General features: G+C 32.2%; 1 protein-coding gene across 5 annotated transcripts in view; it reads right to left on the reverse strand.

The window, feature by feature from the left end:
* Positions 1-918: 918 nt before the first annotated feature.
* Positions 919-25,526, reverse strand: part of LOC134277494 (regulator of G-protein signaling 17-like) — a 45,253-nt gene continuing 20,645 nt past the window's right edge. For all 5 annotated transcript variants that reach the window (XM_062759826.1, XM_062759822.1, XM_062759824.1 and 2 more), the window contains exons 4-7: positions 7,687-7,764; positions 5,216-5,277; positions 4,078-4,244; positions 919-2,893 (exon numbers count right to left, since the gene is read on the reverse strand). In XM_062759826.1, the coding sequence (XP_062615810.1) occupies positions 2,723-2,893; positions 4,078-4,244; positions 5,216-5,277; positions 7,687-7,764 (478 nt within the window). In that variant the 3' untranslated portion in view covers positions 919-2,722. The remainder of the gene's footprint in view (positions 2,894-4,077; positions 4,245-5,215; positions 5,278-7,686; positions 7,765-25,526) is intronic.

Genomic DNA, 25,526 nt, shown 5'->3' on the forward strand with positions numbered 1-25,526 from the left:
CCAGATTTCGCTAGGAATGAAACATATGGAGATAAAAAGATCAAAAGTCCATTAAACAATATGAAATAGGAGCAGAGCAAACACAGACATCCAGAACATTGGAGGTAGGACCAGGTGCCATAGACGAGTAAGCATCCCCTGCCGACCGGTCAAACCCACTGTATGCTCCTTGTCATGATCGGGAAATAACGGAAAAATCCGTCATCAATTCAGTCCATAAATAATGGATTAACAATTTGTATGAAAAAAGTCAGTAAGCATTTGACTCAATGATAAATTGTATTTGCTGACAAAGTCATTGTATCAACCATAGAACTTGCGAAATTATGACTTTAAACGAGACAACTGAAATTCTTGTTTCATCAACTTGTTTGTCAATAATTTATCTCGTTTTAGAAATTGTTCATACGTAGAGCATGCTCTTGCGTATCAAATCCACTGAGATATATAAACTCCGAATGGAGGTGATGAAGGTATATTGCTACATAAGTAAGGGAAATTAACGACAGAAAAGTTAATGTCGTCACGTTTATCATACAGCTTGGTTGTTCTATTACTATTAACGTCTTTTGCAAGTAAAATGTCCAAATATGAAACAGAAGTGTCAGACTCCGTGATATTATCCTGAGCTCACCAGGATATATCGTATCGACATAAGAATGGACATTACCATTGTTAATTGACAATACGTCGTCGATATATCTAATTGTCGAGTTGGAGCCACAGAAAGTGTTTTCTTCTTTTCAAGCATAAGATTTTGCAAAAATTCTGCTTAATATGAATAAAAATAGGTCTGCTAATAACGAGGATTATAATTAACAATAAACCTAAACATCCAGTTATATTACATTATATCAATATTTTCTTTTATTAATCCCTGATCATGAGATTCATCTGTAAAGAATTACAAAGCCGATCTCTTAGTCGTTGATTTTAATTCCTATATATTATGCAACATAATACACATGAACCGCACTTTGTATCCATTGTATGATAAATACAGTTGGTCATATTGTAAATATCTGGTAATAACGAGTACAAAACATACATTTCCAAATTAACAAATAATCTATGAAAGATAACTTCCATGAATATGTCACAACTAAATCGCTGGAAAACATTAACAAAGATTTGGGTTTACAAAATAATTTATCACTAATTACTGTGTCGGAAATGCTTCTCCATTCAGCAGTTATAAACCCGAACACTGGCAAAAATTACCTTCATAAAGGATAGGTAAAGTTAATTTATGAATAATTAGATTCTTAAGGTCATTTGATGCAAGTGACAATGTTTAAAATCTAATAGACATACATGAAACTTTTTCAAAGTATGCATAACCAGAAATGAGTAATGTTGTTCATATTGTCCAAGAAGATTGTCATGTTATTTAATAATTTATCAGTTTCTGATATAGCCTGTGAAATAAAACGGAACATCAACTAGACATAATTGAGTTGATCTCATTGTTTTTGTAAAGCTGCAGTGGATTAAAAATTAACCTTTCTTTAAGTTTTAAAAAGGCGCCATAATATCTAAGCACAAAGTTTATGTTTCCCTTATTCATGGCTAAGGTAAAAAAAAATATACAAAGAACAAAATAAAGAAAAAAATATTAAGATTTTTCTATAAATGCCGAAGACCTACACACAGCAACCCGTGGGTCTGTTCTTTAAAGATGCATCACAGTAAATAATGGTTATTTTTTAAAATTAACATCAGTGATTGCTAAAGGTATAAAGAATCTTTTCTATTCTCTTTCTTGGGATAACCCGTTACTTATTTCAACAAACGCTCTCTATTTGTGCATCTGTCGTTCCGAATCTATTTATATTCGTTTTGTATGGAAAGTATAGGTATAAATCTTTTGAAAATAACAAAAGGAGTTGGTAATTACGAAAAATAAAATTTCTGAAATGTTGGAACATTATCCACCCTAAATACACAGGAATGAGCGACATCTTGTTAATATGCTTTATGATATGAATTTAAGTACAAAAAACAATTCTTACTTAATGGGAAAGTGGAATATAATAAAATACTTTTGCAACGATAAATTTCGAAATAAAACACTTAAAATATGGAAAAATTAAAAAAAAAAAAGTATTTAGGAATGAGCGATCGTTATACCTGGGTCTCAGAATGTGTAAACAAAATTAACAACCTATTAGTTTTTTTATTCAGGGCAAACGTAATTTCAAGTTATTCAAATGGAACTTAATGCCCAGTTAATATATTGATAATAAGTCTCTTCTCCGTTACGTGTTTAAACCAGACACCCCATCCCTCAAATCGTCAGCATGATTGAATAAGGTAAAAGGAGGGCAACGCACAATCACCAAACTATCTATTAGAAAATACTAATGGTCGTCATAACCAGTACGCCTCACAGATTCCTAGAACAAGACAACATTGATAGGTAAGAAAAATATCATATCGATTTGAGGATATGGAAAAAGAGCCACATGGTATATATACGTGTAACCACATTACATAAAGTCAATAACAATATTTCTCTTTGAGTTATCGTTCTTGTTCATCTTGTAGGTTCTCATTATATGTGAATGGTACAGGGGCAACCAGCGGTCCGTCACGTGACTAGAAAACCAGATATATTGCACTGACACATTTTCACACATCACTTCTGTCACTTTTATTATGACGTCATCGTCTCACAGTAGACATAATGCAACACATGAACAGTAATTGGAAAATCCTAAGATTAAGAGTTCTGCTGTAGCAGTTTTTTATATATCTGAGAATTTAAAAAACGAGGATAAGAATCTCGATGCATTAAAGTATATATTTGTAATTGTGCCTCGTCGAATGTATGTGGAGTAGGATCGACCATATTCCTATTTATCACTTCTCGTACTCGTGAATCTAAACTAACCTGGAATAGAAAAGCAGAAACAAGTATAATATAATTCATATCAATTTTTGGGTAAATTTCTTGTCTCACTTTTTGAATTACGAAGCATAGTGAGGTGATATGAATAAATTTACAAATATGAAACTCGAGGTAAAATTCCAGAAATTTTGTAATAGCTGTTTTAACTTTAAACAAATGATCAGTGGATACCTTTGCTCATCTTATTAATATTGATATTGGAGAAAAATGCCCATGAAACAATTTGAGAATTTTTTGAATATGTCCATGAGAATACTGTTGTCTCCTCCGCCATGCCTTAACCAAACTTAGAACTTTGATTTGCTTGTTTAATGCTAAGTAGCACAAAAGATTTTCAAAGATATACTGCATTTTATTATAATATATAAACAATAAATGTCTACCCTATGACCAGAACTGACCTGAATATCAATTGTACAATTTTGGAAGAGGCATTCATTAAAACCATACACTAGGTGAGGACGATACCTTTTGATCATCATTATCATGAACTTAGTTTATCTTGTAAATACTAAGAAGCAGAGAAGAAAATTTTGAAAGAATCGATGCATTTCACGATATAATGAAAAGAGTCCCGACCCTATTTTCAGAACGCCAGACAAACAGGCAATGAAATTTAAAATATATAAAAGAGGCACCCTTGTTCACTATAATTTAATACTTAAAGAAATATAAAATACACTTTCATAATTAAATAAACAAAGTACCCTCTTGAAAAGCCCCTCGCCCTTGAGCCAAAAATTCAACAAAAATTTAAGACGATATATTCTTGATCTGACCCTTGGGGCAATAAATTTTACGTTGTTAGTAGAGGAACCAATGTTTCTAACAATCATTCTAATAATTTGACTGCTTGAGACCCAGGAGTAAAGAAGATTATATTAAAGATAGAGCTAATTGTGTTGCTTTAAGCTCAATATCTTAGCTCCCAGGGGACAAGGAGCATTGTAGGGACCATGAAATTTATAATTTAAGTCTCCCTTTTCTCCCAAGATGTCCTAAGCTGAAATTGGATGAAATTAATTCAGCGATTCCAAAGCCGAGCGTCTGAATTAAGAGTGTTTGAAAGCAAATCAAGATCCAGTTAATATACACATAAATAAGCAATCATATATTCTTATGTATAATTTTAACTAGTTACCACAGAGACTGAGATGAGTACAGACCTCTTTAGGTGATAATATAGATATATAATCTTCGTATATATTCCTAGCTTTCTCCTCAACTACTTCCGGGTTATCCTCACGCTTAATTTCTTCACACGCTAACCAGAAAAGCATGTTTTCTTCACTATATTCTGAGCGTAGAAATTCTCTGAACGTTTTTCTCCCTGCTGTAAAGAAACAATTGAATTTTGTAAAGTACATTTTTAAAAAAAGGAAAGAGAAGATGCTTCATTACATTATGCCATAAATTGGAATAATAATAATAAATCGAGGTGTTTTTATTGAAAGTTAAACCTTGTATATTTTAACAAGTATACATGAAAAACATTGGAATTAAAATATTGTCGTTTTGTCGATGTATGGCTTGTTTTTGTTTTCTAGATTTCTAATCAATTGCATAAATTACTTTTTAGGATATCCACTCCTTTGCTATGAACGATATCTCTGTAAATTTATTGTAATTTAAAAGTTTCAAAGTGATGTTTGAAATTGATTTTTTTCCTGAAACAATCTCATTTTCAAATGAAAAAGATTAAATAGAACCTTGCTTATTAAGGTCAGACGAGACGTTCCTCAGTATGTTTTGTATATCTTCGTAATGTATGAAAAATATTCAAAATTTTAATTACATTCTGATTTATAAACCTGTTTCTACCAAAACACCAAAAAACTTGATATTAGAAAATTATTTTTTCCCAAAAGGATTGTATGAGAAAAATTACCCTCTGGTATTTTGCACAAATGCCTGGTAAGGTACAATTTTATTGAGTAAACATGTTTAAGTTGCAATTATTATACAATTATTAAATGACAAAATCTTATATTATTATGGAACGTATCGTCTGTCCTTAAGAGGCATTTTTTGAACTTTTTTAATAACTTGACCTCCGATTTTCAGTACTTAGGATACTGAAAACTTTAACAACCTTTTGTATCTTAAGTACTGAGTAAATCATGACAAAATAAATTAAATATGCATAAAAAAATACAAATTGAGAAATCCCATCCACGTTATGATAAAAATAAAAATAAGATTTTTATCTTTGACTTATGAAATCTTTTATAAAGCTACATATAAAGATAAGAGAAAAAGGGGGAAAGGAAAGCATTAAAGTTAAAAAGTTAATATGCGAATTACCATAATTCCTCATGAGTTTATCAAATGACTCTCCCCAACTCTGTATTTCCTCAGGTGTTGGGCTAAGAAAAAAAATACATATAAATATATATAGTGCTTTTTCATTTTTCTATTATACAAAACAACCTGGATAATAATAATCTGTATCGATAGAAATTGAATATTTTTGTCAACTTCTTTTCCTCAATGTTACAGAGTACATATTTGAATATCTGTATAAATTACATGTACTAGTATCTGCAGCAATTCAATAAAATAAGCACAAATTTAGTGAATTAGATGCGGATAAATGTACTTAATACAATTTATGAACTTCATAATGTAAATAGGATATTCAGGAACAAACTCTTTTGCAACACTATTTAATGCGTTTGTTCAAATAATCATTTTTTTCTTGCATAATCGTTCTCCCCAAGGAAGTTAACAGTTACGTATATGTCACAAATTCCCAGTTTTTCAACGATTCATACCAAATAAATACTATTGATTTTCAAATTTCGATGTTCACTGCCAATGAAAAAAATAGAGAGACATTCAAAATTATTTTTACTCCGACTTTATATTTATTCAAACTAGACTTATTTATGGATAGTCCATGATAAAAAATACTATAGTTAACTATATGTATAGTTTACTTAAGTTTACTTTAGTTATCCATGGTGTCTAAGTTTAAACTTTAGAACTTTGACTAGCTATAGTAAAACTTTGGAACTTTGATTTACTATACTAACAACTGAAGAACTTTGATTTTACTGCAATGAAAACTTTTATTTACTATAGTTGAAACTTTGGAACTTTGATTTACTATGGTATAACCATTGAAACTTTTACTATGGAGAAAACTTTTGAACTTTGATGTACTATCGTAAAATCTTTGATTTGCAGTAGCAAAACCTGTAGAATATAGTTTTTGATTTCCATCTTATGATATTTAATCCATAAAAACTTCAGAGAACTTAAAAGAAAACTGACCTTTCCCCAAAAACAATACTGTCCAAGAAATGAATTTTGATGTAAGATTGTCTCTCGCGCAGAGAAATAAGCAATATCTATTTAAATGTCTTTAATTTAATGCAGATGAAGTGTAAAAATTTTTAATGGAAAAAGAAAAATAATATACTATAAAATGAAATTTCCCTAACAAAAAATCATAGTTGACAATAGTTTACAATGGTTAACTATGGTAAATTAAAATGTCAAAGTGATCACTATAGTAAATCAAAGTTTTCAAAGTGATCATATAGTGGCAAAGTGCTAACTAAAAAAAATCAATGTTTTCAAAGTGATCACTATATATATAGTGTCAAAGTGTTAGGGTTGTTTCATTCAGAACCAAAGTAAAACCATTGGAAATTTGATTTAAAGTGAAAGCTGTTGAAGTTTGATTTACTATTGTAAAAACAATGTAACTTTTATTTACTACAGAGAAATCTTTTCAACTTTAATTTACTATTGTGAAATCTTCGGAACTTTGATTTACGATAGTTAACTGAAGTTTATAATAGTATTTTTTGTTAGAGGTAGAACGTTGCATATTATTGATAATATTCTTTGATTTCGCAAAACGTGTCATTCATTTTATCAATATCTGCCATTTACATTCGAAAACTTATTTGTATTTTTAGTTTGTAATTCATGTTCTGAATTCTTGATACAGTCGATAATTGTGAAATTAGTAAACTTGTAATTGTACAAAATCTTGTTATCGTATTCAAAAATGTGTCATCCATTTTCAAAAACATGTTTTTTATATGCAAAAGCTTGTGATTCATTTCGATATTATTGTAATACATGAGTAATAGTCTTTGACTTAAATGCTTTGAGATTTGCTGTGCAATGATCTTCAGATTTATAAATGAAAACTTGATTATCGTATTCGAAAAATTGTTATTATTTATATTTACATGCAAAAAGTTGGGATTGAAATTGTGATTTAAATGCGATAACCTTATGATTTATACTTGAAATCTTTATTTTCGTGCTCGATTACCTGTTATAAAACAAGAAATATACATTTTTTCCAATTTTTACTTGCATTTTAAAATTCTTGATATTAAAAAATATTTTTTGTACGGAAAAATCTTGAAAAATTGGAAGATAGTTGTTCCATGAAAAATACCCTACTACATACATTATATCTCTTATAATGTACAGTAGGACATTTTTGTATGGGACGAGTATTTTCCAGTTTTTCCCGATTTTTCCCGTGGTATGGTATACTTAATAAGTGTAACGAAATAAGTGTAATGAATATAATTTGTTAAAAAATATCCAAGCCCCACGTTTGATATTTTATCGGGGGTGGGGGATTGGGTTCTGTCTACAAGTACCTGTGATTGCTCAGTGATTATCGAGTCTGGAACACTATTTTAATTTTGAAGATTTACTTGGGTAATTAGTGAGGCCCCTTACATGGGATGTGTGAAAAATTCCCAGAAGTAATTAAATCAAACATTCACTTGAGTACTTACGGCTCGTCTGGTTTCTGTACAGTAATTGTTTTGTCACGTGACCCTCCCGGTGACCCGTTTCCCGTCTTAACAGCTAAACTGTAAAGAAAATAAAAATTTATCATCTTCATATATTTGTACCTTGTTTTGCAAATTATATTCCGGAAACTTTATATTAAAAATTTTTAATTTCTAGAACAGATTGTAAACGATTTCTAAAACAGATTACAAAGTTTCTATTACCTACAGCTAAAAGTACTACAAGAAGGAAAAAAGAAAATACCAGTATATAGTAAGTAGACACATAAAAATGACGAATTTTTTGATTAATTAAGAAATTTCTATACTTTTATTCTACCTACCTCAATATGAAAATGTACTATACTGAGTCAACATACTAAGCATTTGAGAGTAAAAAAATGTTATCTACCTGTTATAATGTGTATGTACTGATTTACTTCTTGGCTTAATAACCAACCATGTTAAGAAATAGAATCGATATCATTCTAAAGTTTCTTCGACATTATTGACCCTATTTTTTTCTCTTTCTCCATCCCCCCCCCCCCCCCAAATGAATCTCTGATGTCACAATGCAAAGAAAAGTGACCAACAATAGATATTGTATACATGTATTTGGTATGTTACCTTTATTTTTTTCAATACAAGCAGTGATACTAGGATGAAAACTAACGTGTTATTGATAGGATGTAGAGCAAATTTTTGTGAGCAGTCAATAAATATGAGGAGTTCAAAATAAATAAGTAATGAGACCATATATTTTCAGAAACTTGACGTGTAAGAGTACACATTTTTATCAGGAAAATTTTCCTAAACATAACGGAGTTTTTTTTTTCTTACACGTGGGGATTTTTCATCAATTTTAGCTTTAGTGAGATGTTTTGCAAAGGTAGACAAAACAACAAATAATGCTTTCTGACATTCCTGTAGGAGGTACATATTAGGCTAGTTGATCGCATTTTAAAGTACTTTTCCATATCTTTTCTTCTAAAATTTGGAATACTTGTTTCAAATCTGTGTGAGAAATTAAACAAATATCAGTAAATTTAGATATACCTTAGACCACAAATCATTATATCTTTTAATACTGAACAAGAATAAATAGGGTATCAAACAATGAAGTTTCTTTTGTAGCTTGTACCAAAGTAAGAATGACGTCATGGACACACGGGTATAAATGATAATAAACGCTAATCACAGGTTTGTGACGTCATAGTTCTCACTTTGTCGTTAGTGTGTGAAAATCCATAAAGTTGCCTTCGTGTTTTAAGCGAATACTGTATTGATTATTTTCAAACCGAACCATTTCTCTCTGTCTTTTAGACCTATGTTTTTTGTTGCTCTTCGTAATGTTTTGTAGAGTAAGCCAGAGTAGTAAGCCTACGTGCTTCAAGTTCTGCGGAGGGATTCGTTATCGTGTATAATCACTAGATTATTTATGGAGATATTATGGGTATCTGTCTTGCACAAGACGAATATCCAAATTTAAAATTTTCTACGACAACATTAAACCTCTTGTTTCTCAAATGGAAAGTCGTAATTAAGATAAATTGGGAATTGAAGATACCTGTGGGCATATAGAAAATTGAGTATTGAAGATACCTGTGGGCATATCAATTATTTTGTTCTATCTCTTAAACACAGTAAAAGTAGTGTCATTGTTTTAAAAAAATCCTTCACAAACATTTGCTTCCGTTTAGACTGTTCCCCCTTTCATTTTCCCAAAAGCTAAATTCAATTTTTTCAGGTTACTTTATAGTTAATAAACAGAATGAATCACATGGAAAAGGAAATGAATTAATTTCATTGAACATTTGATAGTCAGTATAAGAAAGGTGTTTATATATATTTTGATTTGTAAACAAGGCAGCTGTTCTGTCTTTCCGGTATTCAATTTGTTGTGAGCAGCATGTTTTGAAAAAGACAGCTGCTTCAGACATGTATGTCTGTGTCTGCTTTAATTGTTCTTTTGGAAACAAACTCGTTGGAACATGCCTTTGTGCTTAAGTGCAATTTGGAATAAAATGTCATGAAGGTGTTTACAAATTAATTGGCCTGTTTTTGTTTTACAATGATGCAAAAACATGTTTGTTAAATACTTTGAATCAAACAGGAAAGAAGTAACCCAAATTATTATTTTTTCCAAATGAAATGAAAATACTCCTCAATCAGTTACTTTTCTTGCAAACACACAGTAAGGGTTATAAATGCTAGCTTTTACCCATATATAATAAAAAAAAGCTGAAGATAACGACAAATGAGCGACATAAAATCTGTAAACAATATAATAAAGAGGGCATAGTAAACGAAACCCTGTAATTCAAAAGTTTGGTCATGTTAACAAAACAAAGTATTAAAGCTGATAAAAGAAGGTGCATGGACACCGAGGAGCTAGCAACAGAAGACGAACAAGCTGCAAAAGCAGGAAACATGAAAGACCTGTATGACTTCACAAAGAACCTACCGGTAGCTGGGCAGCGGAGTAAACAAGAAAAGCCAAGGAAACAACTAGAAAGGGAAGAATAACAAAGAAGGAGAGGGAAAGAACACTTTGAAGAATTGCTGAATAGGTCAGTTCCACCTAACTTTCCCAACATTTCACCAGCAGACGAAGACCTAGACATAGACTGGGGGCCACATACTAAGGAGGAAATAAAAAAAGCCCTGAAAACAGATGAGGAATGGCAAGTCAGCATAATAATCTGGCCGAGGAACTTACAGCTGATTTTGACAATAGCCAACATACTCCACCCACTTTTCTGAAAATAAGGGAGGCAGAAACAATCCCAGAAGAATTGAAAGAAGGATACCTCATCAAGCTTCCAAAAAAGACCTCAGTGATTGTGCCGACAAAATAAGCAACACCAATTTGTGGCAAACAACAAACCAAGCCCCTATAGAATCAGAAGTAATGTAGAGAAGGTGGAGGTGGGAAGGGCATACTCTACGCAAGCCACACAATAACATCACAAGGCAAGCCCTATCCTGGGTCCCCCAAGGAAAACGTAGGAGAGGGAGGCCAAAGAACACCTGGCGAAGAGATCTGGAAGCAGACATCAGAAGTATGGGGGGAAACTGGAAGGAGGTAAAAAGCATTGTTCAGGAAAGAGTGACCTGGAGGAATCTTGTCAGCGGCCTATGCCCCAAAAGAGGTAGCAGGCATAAGTAAAAGTAAGGTCATGTGCCGATAACAAGCAAACAAACCCTGTTGACAGTCATATCCGCTGCGAGTTCTACGTACATGAATAAAACATGTATTGTGACAATTCCTTAGTGAAGTTCCCAATTTAAAAAAGACAAAGCAATTGGAAAGAAATAAATTGGCCAAAATAAGACCCAAATGATAAGTTGTTATTGTTAACACGGGCAACAAAACACGGAAATTACAAAGGGTTGACATTAAACAAAGTTGTTGAAATCCTTGTAACGTCGATTTATCTGTAAGTAGCCTGTCTAAGTATAAAAATTGAATTTACTCGGAGCATACTCATGAGTATCGAATACGTTGGGCGATGTAACATCATCTTCAGGTGATAGCGGGATGTTACTTAATAAACAAGAAATGAGGGAGAAGAAAAAGCTAAAGTCTGTCGGACGGGTTTTTTTTCCTATAATTCCTCATATGGCAGTGTATGTTTAATGAGACGTTCCAGCAATGTATATCCAATTGTGAGTGAATCTATTAATTATTATTTTGATGTGATAAATGCTATATGACTTGGCCAAACATGAAATATGTATGAATATAAAAAAATCTTTGTTTTAAAGACATTAGTATATCATAAGCAATAATATTTAAATTTTGGAACATAATATCTTTTCTTCATACTAATAATATCCAATATATTGACACTTAATAGTGTAATAAAAAGTTATATATTTTTATATAAAAGGTAACATTTTATGTATTGGGAAAAGTCGATATACCCAAAAAGTTGCTTGTAATTTCAATGATACGTTTTCATGATTTAAAATACTATGTTAACTCGCTATTCAAATCAATAATACCTACATACAATATATACCACTTTTGAATAGACTATCATGTTGCCATCTTGAATTACACGTACATGTTTGTCGATAGACAGAAAAATATAAATAATAGTATATATCAATTTCTTTTGGCACTTTCTTTTACTCTTGTTTTGCGAAATATTACATAGAAAATAAACTTATTGGTAAAAACTTTTTTCAAAATAAAATAAAAATTTAAAAAATGGGAAAAAAAAACAAGATTTGTACGTGAAACACTGATGCCCCCGTATGGCAGCTTATGACGAGGGTTGATTTTCTCAAATGTCAAACTCAAAAGGTCAAGGTCAAAAGTGTTGATATCCAAGGAAAGGTCATGTTACAAGGAATACACCTGCGAAATATGAAAGCCCTATTCATAACTGTTCAAAAATTATGACCAGGTTTAAATTTTTTAAAAAGTGGGTCAAACTCTAAGGTCAAGGTCAAAAGGTCAGAAATATTAATACCAGCTGAAAAGTCTTGTCACAATGAATGCACATGTGAAGGCTGAAAGCTATAGCTCCAACTGTTCTTTGGCGAGGTTAAAGTGTAGTATTTTTTGTAAAAGTAGGTCAAAATCCAAGGTCAAGAGGTCAAATTTGGGGGTACCCATGGAAAGGACTTTTCACAAGGAACACACCTGTGAAATATGAAAGTCATATCGCCACCCACTCAATAGTTATGGGCTAGGTTAAAGTTGATAACAGACGAACAGAGAGACAGGACAAAAACTATATACCCTCGGGAGCATAATAAAAAATCTTTTAAATCCTGTTCAATTTTCTTCTAATAATCATATGAGTTAAAATCCAATCATTTTCTCAAATTAAGTAATGAATTAAACATGATAACACATTCACTTTTTACACAAGCTAATTGGTTCAACTGTTGTGGAAATCAGTTAGTGAGATGTTCGTACTACGAATCAGTAATACTGCATATTGCCCAGCTAGTTAAATAAATACTTTGTGTAGGAGAGAGAGAGAGAGAGAGAGAGAGAGAGAGAGAGAGAGAGAGGCTTAATCATACATCAGTTGTCTGTCAACTAGAGAGAAACATTTCATTGCATGAAGGCATTAATTCAAAAAATATTCATTAAACAGTTTACATATCCTCGACTGTAATAACAAGTTTCAAAAATATGAAATACAAACAGCTTTGATTTTTTCTCTGATTTTGAGAAATGTTTGTCACTATTTTTACAAACAACGTGCTTCATCCAGAATCGAGATAAAAAAGATTTAGTTAAAAATACGTGTAATACAACCAAAAATAATTGTTAAATATAATAATTAGAAAGATTTAACGCAAGATTTGAGAAAATAAGTGTTTTTGAATGCAATTCAGATTTTCAACCCTCCCCTCCACACCCCAAATCTCAAAAAACGACCCAAAAACTGCAATACAATAAGGTACCTTCTCACAATAATCAAACACTTAAAAAAAAACTTTTTTGTTTCCATGGTAAAAGTTAAATATTTTGGAATAACAAATTTTCAAACCTGATTTTTACTCAATGCATAAAAAAAAATCACTTTTCAATAGCTGTAAAAAAAGTACAATTGCTAAAAAATTCACATCTCTTGATTCCAAGAAAAAAAACAATATTAAGTTATGTTATTTGAATGATGAATGCATCATTAATTTGACAGATTATTAAAACTGAAGAAGCTTTCCGAGACATCAGCAAGTGGGAAACATTACAAGTCAAAGGTACAATAACTCCGACCTTGTCAGGTTAAGAAGGATATGGAGATATTGAACAGTATTCAATATCAAAGTCCATGAAACAATACAAAATAGGAACAGAGCAAACACGTTAAGAAACAAGAGGAAAACGAGTCTTGAACATCACTTGAGTAACACGATTTGTTGAGGTATGATCACTTTAGTCCAACCTTATACGATTTCAAGTATTATGGGGAGATGACTCAAAAGGCATTATCATATTCACGACCTGGTCTCCTAGATGACTTTGTGTACCAAGATATATATATATATATATATATATATATATATATATATATATATATATATATATATATATATATATATATATATATATATATATATATATATATATATATATATATATATATATATTTTTCGATCATAGCAGTAAAAGGATACCAATAGGATAAAAGAAATAAATTGCTTCACCAATAGCAGACAGTTAATTACAAGGCTATCCAAATAGCACAACTACAGACCATAATTACATTGAAGAATACCTGACTTTTAAGCTAAATAAATATTAAATATTTTATAAAAATACTGACCAAGACAAATTGTGTAACAATGACCTCAAATTTTGCAAAGAAATTTTAGCTATGGAAGGCAGGATAATAGAGTACAAATAATTGTCATCCAGAATATTAAGATGACCATCATCTGTATGAAATAATTCTTCTGAAAAAGGTAGGGGTGTCATGCAGTTGATCATTAATAGCTTTTAAAACTTTATATTTTTCAACCATTAAGTCATAAAATAATCCTTCTTTTGAATACACTCCGTTTTCACAAGTTCTTCACTGCTAAAATAATCAAGGTTTTAGATTGATAACGATACTGGTCTGAAAATCCATTCAAAAGAGTCTTGGTGTTAGTTTCCTAAACGAGAGAAGCAATGGCCGCTCAATCGATACTAATGCATATATCTTTTGCAAATGTGGACAAACAACATTTTCTTATCTCAAATTTGAAACAAAGAAAATACACAGACAATACAAACAATATAAAGTCGAACAATACAAGTGACTATGTTTTAATACTTTGTTTAAGCTATAAATTATAATATAATAACCGACCTTTCGCAAAAAGACGACAATAATCGGAGCATTTCATGGACATGCTAGAAATCGGATCGATGTTGAGTTCCTACTACCATAATTCCCACAGCAATGTCTTATTTCTCGTTCATTTTAAAGATCAATCAATGTAAACACTATAAGACATATTAAAATTACAGACTATATCCATGCCATAAAACACACACGAGAAATTAACACCCTCGATTATATGATCCGGAGATTTTCATACACCAGAAATACGTCACGTCATGTGACTTGAGGTAAGATTTCATTGGATAGCAAATTTATGCATTATATCCTAGCACTTCCATGGTAACGGTAGAATATCTTCTTATGATTAATAACGCCTATGTATTGCCATGTATACAGCTAAAGAAGATAAAAAGAAGTTAATCTGAATACGAAAATTATTTTATACTTTGTCTAACTCCCGCTAGAGTACCCATTTTAAGCATCGGTTTTTCAAGGACTGCACAACCTATGATCGATCCATGTCATCGAGTTTAAAGCTTACACCATGTTTGCAAAAGTGTATTGGCATGATATTAATGAAAGGTTTAATCTATCGATCGTATCGGTAAAAGTTGTGAGGGAAGGGAAGGGGAAACAATATTAATCTATAACCATCAGCTCTGCGAATGACACTCCAAGTTATTGTCGTGACAATCTCTTTAATCTGTCATCCGAGATCCTCCTCCTTCAGTTTGCCGAGCTTTTGTGTTTTTATATTCAGTAGGCCTGCTCTCCTTAAAATTTAATTTGAACGTTTTTAACTTCAAAACATAACTTGTATGTATGAAAATAACTCTATCTTTTTTTTCTTTTTTTCGTTGAAATGTTTTTTTGTTTTTTTTTGGACGCACAGAGAAAATAAATCTTTTTGATTTGCTATCAGTCGGTATTTAAATCTATTTATCATAAACTCTTAAATAATATCATTAAATATTAGGCGGAACAAAAGAATTCGGAATATTTTTCTTATTTTATTCACACTTTTGGAGGAAAATACATGTTAACCATCTCAACACCCTGTAAACACGTTGTACTTTAATATTGGCTGTCAAGCAGTTCAAAGCAATGCAAGGTGCATGCCAATTAAAATTTTTGTTAACTGTAGTTTTACTTTCTTGTACATACATTTAGTTTTACAAAATATGCATATAAATGTGTATAGCCTGGCATTCTTTTAATGCATAAGCCCATTGATTATCAGGGTTTTTTTTTCAAACTTTATGTCTTCATTTATTTATGTTTGGAAATTTTTAATTTGCAGTCAGCATTTGATTTAATGATAGATTGTATTTGATGACATGGTCATTGTATCGACCAAAGGACCTTACTAAATGACGTCTTTAAACGATTCTGTTGATATTAATGTTTAATAAACTTGTTTGTCAGTAACTTACCACGTTTAAGAAATTGTTCATACGCAAAGCATGTTCTTGAGAGAAACAGTAACACCGTATGAAGTTGACAAGGTTATATTGCTGCATAAGTAAGGGAAGATGACGATTGAAAAGTTTAAAATTTTTGTATCACAAAGCTTTGTTATGTTATTATTGAACTTTTGTCTAGTGAAATATTCTTCAATTTAGTTTTACAAACTGTGATATATCATATAAATGTGTATAGCCTCGAGAATTTTTCTTTTAATACGTGAAGGGCTTCAAATTGATTATCAGGGCCATTTTTTTTTCAACGCCTTACATCGGTCTTCATTTACTTTATATTTGGACAATTTTTAATTTGCAGCTCTCTCAGCATTTGATTTAATGGATATCGTTCTTTGATAATACGTCAACAATATATCTAAATGTCGAGTTGAAGGCCACAGAAAGTATCTTCTTTTCATATATAGTAATTTGAATAAATTCTGCTTCATATGAATACAAAAATAGGTCTGCTACTAATTTGGCGCAAGGAGTGTCCATAGGGATTCGAACAGATTGTTGGAAGACCTGGTCTCCAAACGCCACATATATATTATCAATCAGAATCTCAAGCATCTTTTTACATCTTCAGAATACTTGTGAGTACTATAGGTTTTGATAAAATATTCTGCAAATAACCAATGACAATAAAAGTATATCTACGCGTTTCAATTTTTTTGAAAAAGCAAGTGTTAATGATGATCCTTGACTTTAAGCGTGGGAAATGCATGTGTATGGAGTTGAAAATTCGTTAGTTTCTATGTTAATGATTTCGATAAAATTTGTGATTTCAAATTTTCCAAAAGTGTTTTGAGATTTTAAACATCCATGTCCATTTTTATAGTTAAATCAAACAAAACAAACTGTGAGTAGAGCAAACATGAACTTCTGAAACAAGAAAGATGAAATCATGTGCTTGGAGGACAAACTTGTGATTACCTGTAGTAACAACTTCCTTGTGCTATTTGTCATTATTGGATAAATTCAGAAGGGCAAAATTTTTTTCAACAGATTCACTCATTTTTTGATAACGTTCATCGTATATGGAACTTGCAATGCATTTCATTTCTTGTAAAAGGAAATACTAGTGTGATGTAGGCATCAATTTTTTTTCAAATCAATGCCTTGTTTATAACTGCTTAAATATATACCGCAAAAATATTGTTCACATTATATAAATGTACTCGGTTATCATTTTTGTACATCTCTTATTCAAAATGAATTTACATTTTGTATTTTTTTTCAACATGGTCTAACCATGAAATGATATCGTTTCTCATACACCAGTCAATGGATATGGTTTATTTAAATCAAGACTAGATTATGTACCTCTCCAGGACATATGTCAAAAGACGAATAAAAAAAGTTCAAATCATCTTTAAATATTTTTTTAAAACAAGCTAAGAAATAATATTTATGCAACTTGATTTGTTTCTAATGTAGATGAAATATATTTAATCATGCAAATGTGTGGGGTTTTTTTTCATTTTTAGGCTGGCATCTTTTCATTTAAAAACATACAGACTAAGTTCGTTTTCATTTCAATGGTTGTACTAGTAATTTTAATGGGATCAGAACGGTCTTGCACCTTGTCTAGGTTTGATAGAGTAGTAAGCTAGTAGTCCAATATGGGAAGAAGGGCATTCTTTTTTTTTTATCTCGTTTTGTTGTGAAAAGGTTAAGTAATGGATAAAAGATGAAAAAGTATAACTAATTGATGATGTGATTTTTTAGTGTCCCACTCAAAAATGTAGAAACGTTACAGTATGCGGGTGAAATCCTTGCAGTTTAGAATTATACTCGGCACTCAGGGTCATACAGCAGGAAGGGTTCTTAATTGCACCAACGGCGACTCGCTTTTTAGAGTCTATAACCCTAAATATCCCAGTTAGCGAAGGAACAGTCACTACCAAATTTTTATTTTCGGTTTGACGCTATCCAGCTAAAAAGAAAAGAAACCAGACCTTTACATCACAAAATGAACGTTCTTGTACAAGACTACCGTGACCAGCAACTCAATTATGTTTGCTAATTTTAATTGTTTTATGTATTGAGGACACTTAGTAAAAACAATCAATTGAATGTATCAAGGACATCTTTTTATCATAAAACTTTTATACTTTCCAATTCCTGCAAAGCAGGAAACGAATAGTTCATAAACACATAACTTATGAAACGTATTATTATAACACAGTCAGATTCTAGCATATCACACTAATGAAAATTTTAATTTGAAAAAATGTAAAAATATATCCTTCAATATAGCAAATTAAAAAACTAGGATATTTTTTTACAGGAATATTTAATAAGTTTTTCCCACAGTTGGGTTTTTTAAAGATAACTTTGGTGGGATGTTTTTTTACTACAATAAAGTAATAATTTAATGAAACTGATTTATTTTTTGAAACACGTCATTTGATTGGATAGGTTTAGTTTATATCTAATTACTTAAATTACCTACGTTACAATTAGTAACGTCAAACAAGAGGCCCAGGGGCCACATCGCTCACCTAAGCAACTGGCTAGGTAAAAGCAATTATTAGTTCAGTATTGAGAAGTTTACATATATTATAAAAATGCGTTCTGGGGAGGGAGGGGGTATTTAAACAAACTTAAATCTACACTTCCTTAGAATGCTTTTGTGACACATTATGGTTTTGTTGTTTATAAGATGACAATTTTTATTGATATAGCCTTTGTATTCATTTGTCCACTTTATGGTTCCTCTATTATCCTGAATTTCAAATCTACATTACCTTTTTTTTTGCTTTTGAATTGATGATCATTCATCATGATGGCGTTGTGAAGAATTTTAATGATTTTTACCATGCATTCCTATTTAAAACCTTGATCACCATTGTAGCCCCACCCTTGCCCAAGGGGTTATGATTTGAACAAAATTAAATCTTCCCTTTCAGAAGATGCTTCTGCATGAGTTTCATCTTTCCTGGCCCAGTGAATCTTGAGAATAAGATTTTAAAAGATTTTTACTATGTATTCCTTTGTTGAATTTTGATACCCAATTGTGGCCCCACCCTAACCATGGGGGTCATGATTTGAACAAACTTGAATCTTTGCTACCTGAGGATGATTCCACATGAGTTTCATCTTTCCTGGCCCAGAGGTTCTGGAGAAGAAGATTTTTAAAGATTTTTCCTATGTTAAACTTTGATACCCCATTGTGGCCCCACCCTACCCCCGGGGTCATGATTTGAACAAACTTAAATCTTTGCTACCTGAGGATGATACTACATGAGTTTCATCTTACCTGGTCCAGTGGTTCTAGAGAAGAAGATTTTTAAAAGATTTTTCCTATGTATTCCTATGTTAAACTTTGATACCCCATTGTGGCCCCACCCTACCCCAGGGGTCATGATTTGAACAAAATTAAATCTTCCCTTTCAGAAGATGCTTCTGCATGAGTTTCATCTTTCCTGGCCCAGTGAATCAAGAGAATAAGATTTTTAAAGATTTTTACTATGTATTCTTTTGTTGAATTTTGATACCCAATTGTGGCCCCACCCTAACCGTGGGGGTCATGATTTGAACAAACTTACATATTTGCTACCTGAGGATGATTCTACTGAGTTTCATCTTTCCTGGTCCAGTGGTTCTAGAGAAGAAGATTTTTTAAAGATTTTTCCTATGTTTTCCTATGTTAAACTTTGATACCCCATTGTGGCCCCATCCTACCCCCAGGGGTCATGATTTGTACAAACTTGAATCTTTGCTACCTGAAGATGATTCCACATGAGTTTTATATTTCCGGGCCCAGTGGTTCTGGAGAAGAAGATTTTTAAAAGATGCCATTAATTTTTCACTAATTCATAATTATCTCCCCTTGGAAGAGGGGGTGGCCCTTCATATGAACAAACTTGAATCCCCTTTCCCAAGGATACTTTGTGGCAAGTTTGGTTAAAATTGGCTCAGTGGTTTTTGAGAAGAAGATGAAAATGTGAAAAGTTAACGACGACCACAACAACGACTACAACGACTACAACAACAACGACGACAGACAACGGACAAATTTTGATCAGAAAAGCTCACCTGTGACTTCGGCTCAGGTAAGCTAAAAACTTATTACTCCGCTTGACGTTACTTTTCAAATACGCCAAATTTAAAGCCATATTTCGATGAAAAAATGTATTGTCTACATTGAAATTAAATTATATGGAATAAAGCTGATCAATAGAGACGTACAACAGCGGAAGGGACGCTAGATTTAGGATGCTTAGTCCTCCTGGCCACATGGTCCATGCTCTTATATTTCCAGAGATTCATATGGGTTTGTTTATTTAATTTTAAGAGTTAATGATTAATTTTTTTTTGAATTCTTTTATTTAGACTTCTATTTTTGAAATGAAGAGATAACATCGGAGTTATTTTTGAGGACTTAACCTTTCAAATGAGCTTTATTTTGTGAAAAAAGAGAATGTGACCCTGACCCAAGGTCATGGTCACTGTTCAGATAATAGTAAAACATTTCTTTTATAATTCATAATATTGCAAAGGGTATTGCTCTTTCATTAAGTTTACTTACATCAAAGGTGGTTAATCATTACCAGTCGTTTAGATTATGCATACATTAATGGCATGGGGATACTGGTAAACAAAATGTTAAGAACAATGAACTTTTGCTTTGTTAAACAACTTTAAACAGCAGTAGACATTGACGCTGAGCTGCAGAAGGATACAAACTGTTCCATATCCAACAAATTCAATACTGATACCAAACAAGAGGCCCATGGGCCACATCGCTCACCTGAGCACTAAGGGTAGGAAAAAGTAGAAAATGGCTTTTTATTGTAAAGTTTAAATCCAAAAGTAGTCCCATGACCAATCATGGATTTGCTATTTGTTAGAAAATGATTTTTAAAGAATTTTCCAATATAATCTTTAAAAACTTTGGTCGGCCATTTTGGCCCCGCCCTACCCCCCGGGGTCATGATTTGAACAAACTTGAATCTATACTACCTGAGCATGCTTCCATATAAATATGATGAATTATGGCTTTGTCATTCTTGAGAAGAAGATTTTTAAAGAATTTTCCTATATAATTCTATGTAAAACTTTGGTCGGCCATTTTGGCCCCGCCCTACCCCGGGGGGTCATGATTTGAACAAAGGATGAGGTGACTTGCGGCCCCTCGAAAACTGACAAGAAATTAAATGTCTAAATTTTACACAAAATTTTGTATGTAACTAATCACTGATATGTGTACCTTTATAGAATACTATTTTTAACAAAATTAGAAATGTGATTTGAAAGATATAGATCTTTTATTGGGGTAGGGGTATCATGTTTACATTCAATTCCCATTGCATTTTAACCACGCCCCACTCTTTGAAGCCCTTAAAATATACGAGCGCAGGTAGGTACAATTTTCTCCTTTGGCTGGTCACTGTATTTTATTGAAATCTACCTATATGTGAAAGTAGAAAATTGTACCTAACTGCGCTCACATGCTATTTTCTAAAAAATTGTAAAATCTAGTTGGCCTTTCCCATTATAAACAGATCGACGGAACTAGATTTTCTGACGTAAGAATAAATTCATATGCTAATCGAGGCACAGGCGATACTTTCTAACTGACCAATCAGCTAAATGAAATTCGTTACGAGTGAGTACCACAAAAATTACTACGGAAACATGCTTGGAATTTTACTGCTTTCCGATATTTTCTATGCATTTGAGTCACAGATTAGACACGGATCTACATATGTTCAATTTCTGAAATCACAGTAAAATTTAAATACATTTACAAACAATTGATAAATATACATTACATTAAAGATTTGTGGCGTGTATGGTGAGCAATTCGCTAGGTCTACACGTATTCCCGAGTATCAGTGAATATAAGTTTCATGTGCATTTCTTAATTGTGCTAAAAACCGTAAATGCTGAAAATCCATACTTATTATTAAGTATAAACAGCCTTGGCTGACCATTATAAAAGTTTGAAATGTAGAAAAGGATAATAGGTAAATTGACCTCAACCACGTGTCTTTGATAAAATGTAATACGTAGTAAACAGCATGTTTTGTTGTTCTGTCATCGGATTGGACAATGACTTTGTGCGAAATAATAACAATAGCCATATAAGGTCTTCTGGAACACGCATATCCCTCTATTGTACTAAGACCCGCCCATTCTTCTGCCATAAAAGAAAATGTTCGCACAAACCTGGCCAAATTTAGCTGTGATAGGGTCTAAAAATCAAAGATAATGCAGTATTCCTTATAATTAAAATGTGTCTGAACTATTGAAACTATTCAAAAGGCGTCGTATTTATTCACTCATCTTTGAAAACTACCAACATCGTTGTAGATAAAATATAATTCGTCGTGGAAAAAGGGGCCCCAGATAGCAGTTATGTCACATCATCCTTTGAAACTACACTACCTGAGCATGCTTCCATATATATATGATGAATTATGACTTTGTCATTCTTGAGAAGATTTTTAAAGAATTTTCCTATATATTTCTATGTAAAATTTTGATCGGCCATTTTGGCCCCGCCCTACCCCGGGGGGTCATGATTTGAACAAACTTGAAACTACACTACCTGAGCATGCTTCCATATAAATATGATGAATTATGGCTTTGTCATTCTTGAAAGAAGATTTTTAAAGAATTTTCCTAAATAATTCTATGTAAAACTTTGGTCGGCCATTTTGGCCCCGCCCTACCCCGGGGGGTCATGATTTGAACAAACTTGAAACTACACTACCTGAACATGCTTCCATATATATATGATGAATTATGACTTTGTCATTCTTGAGAAGAAGATTTTTAAAGAATTTTCCTATATATTTCTATGTAAAACTTTGGTCGGCCATTTTGGCCCCGCCCTACCCCCGGGGGTCATGATTTGAACAAATTTGAATCTACACTACCTGAGCATGCTTCCATATAAATATGATGAATTATGGCTTTGTCATTCTTGAGAAGAAGATTTTTAAAGAATTTTCCTATATATTTCTATGTAAAACTTTGGTCGGCCATTTTGGCCCCGCCCTACCCCTGGGGGTCATGATTTGAACAAACTTGAATCTACACTACCTGAGCATGCTTCCATATAAATATGATGAATTATGGCTTTGTCATTCTTGAGAAGAAGATTTTTAAAGAATTTTCCTATATATTTCTATGTAAAATTTTGGTCGGCCATTTTGGCCCCGCCCTACCCCCGGGGGTCATGATTTGAACAAACTTGAATCTTCACTACCTGAAGATGTTTCCCCATAAGTTTCATCTTTCCTGGCACAGTGGTTCTTGAGAAGAAGATTTTTAAAATATGCCACCAAATTTTCATTAATTCCCAATTATCTCCCCTTGACTGAGGGCGTGGCCCTTCATTTGAACTAACTGGAATCCCCTTCACCCAAGGATACTTTGTGGCAAGTTTGGTTGAAATTGGCCCAGCGGTTCTTGAGAAGAAGTCGAAAATGTGAAAAGTTTACAGACAGACAGACGGACAGACAGACGGACGCCGGACAAAATGTGATCAGAAAAGCTCACTTGAGCTTTCAGCTCAGGTGAGCTAAAAATCTTTTTAAAAACAAAAGGCTCAATTGGAATTTAATCTAGCAGGGACTATATTTTTTTATAACAGTGGACTACTTCACCACATTTGAAAAAAGCTTTAGAAAAGTTAAAATATTCGATACACATAAAAGTAACTACTATTTCTTAAACATTAAGGAAAACAGAAAATTCTATATTAGTTAAATTATTTATTTTCACAGTGAATTATCATCTTGTAGACCATATATGAAGATACCGGTATGTTTTTATGCAAAAACAGAGAAACAGGCATTCTTAAAGTCAATGAAAAAGCATATGATCTTGACCTAACTTTCTTCCTCAAATAAAGCAGTCAAATTTTATCTTATTGAAATCATCACTTAGTGATATTGTCTTCTTGTACCTCTAAAATATCATTAATATGTTAAATACAATAAATTTGAGAAGAATCCCGTCTTACATAAATTACATCAAGAATATAACGCAAGCTCACATCAATGATTTTAGAGAAAAATGTATTTTTAAAATCAATATTTTCAATAAAATCTTAATAGTAAGCATGCTATTAGGAGTTTTGATTAGCTGTGTAAAATGTTAAATATCAATGAGAAAGGTGAACGTTGTGGTACCAGAAAAAGGTTAACTTGTTGTTCTGTAAGCTCTGAAGACAAAATTCAACTTATTTTATCCATTTTGTCCTTTTAGTAAAAAACTACTAAGTATTTTAATAAATTAAGATTGTCGCATCGCAGAATCAAAGCTTTCAAATAATATACTTCTAATTATAAAGAATCTTATTTTTAATCTAATTCATAATGGAATCAGCAATTGGACGTGGAGGTCGGTCCTTCGGCCATATAGCTGCAAAACTGTAGCTCTCTGCTTGAGAAAATTCGGACAGATAAAGCAGGGAGCTACAAATCCAAACGTTGTAAAACCCTTCGATTTACGCCGACGATTTTTTGTCGCTACTTTGGGTATTTATTTCATGTAGTTTAAGTTTTCTCTGGCTTTTAGAATAGAATCCAATAATAATTCATATATTTAACTCTTATATTTGATACTTTGTTTACCTTTGAACGGTCCGAAACAGCCCTGTATATAGTTTTGTAATGTCTGTTTAAAAGAGTTCCATTTCGACGTCCGTAACCACAAACAGCCATTTGTAAGCTGTTGAGAGGTAAGTAAATGATAAGGAATTGAAGTTGAATGTATGATTAATTATTAAATACCATTTTAAATGATTTTCAAAGCTGAGGAAAGTATAAAATACACCAAAAAATACCCATAGTGAGCGCCCAGAAATCGTCGGCGTAAATCGAAGGTTTTTACAACGTTTGGATCTGTAGCTCTCTGCTTTATCTGTCCGAATTTTCTCAAGCAGAGAGCTACAGTTCTGTAGCTATCAGCCATATAAATCAAGGTCCAGTGTCGCAACGGGTGCTGGTACGAAAAAAATATCCCTCATTGCTCAAAGATCATGATTGTCGAGTAAAATTCATTTGCAACCATCCACCAGCAAGTGGTGGCATCTTGATGTGTGAGAAATTCTCCAAAGGGACATTAATCAGAGGGTAGAACTTAAGAAAAGCAATGTCACACTGGTTTGGGTACCTTTTCTATCTGCAAGTGTCTCAAAATAGAATTTTATACATTGTGAAAAAATCTATTGGTTTTCATTTAATTAAACGGTTAGTAATATTAGTTAAAAATATGAAACTGTATTAAATTGATTGAATGATTGTAACCATCAAGAAAGGTTCCTCGAGAATATAATTATAATTATTTCCAAAACTTTGACCTTGATGATGGCAAAAATATGCCTAAACGTTAATAGTTCTTTTTCTAAGTTTAACTTATGTTTTCTACCCTCCATGAACTTTATATTTTTAATAGGTTGTCATATTTTTGGTTCATTGTGGAATGAATGCAAATGCTACCCAATGTCAATTACTATTGTATAATCTGAGTTGGAGCAATTTATACTCTATGAACCGCTAGACGATCGATGAAAAATACCAAATGTCCCAAAGAAGATTACATAATGGTGTCTTATTTATTC

This window comes from Saccostrea cucullata, unplaced genomic scaffold (assembly GCF_032062105.1).
Source record: "Saccostrea cucullata isolate Sc308-1 unplaced genomic scaffold, CSIRO_AGI_Scuc_v1 ctg829, whole genome shotgun sequence".
Classification (NCBI taxonomy): Eukaryota; Metazoa; Mollusca; class Bivalvia; order Ostreida; family Ostreidae; genus Saccostrea; species Saccostrea cuccullata.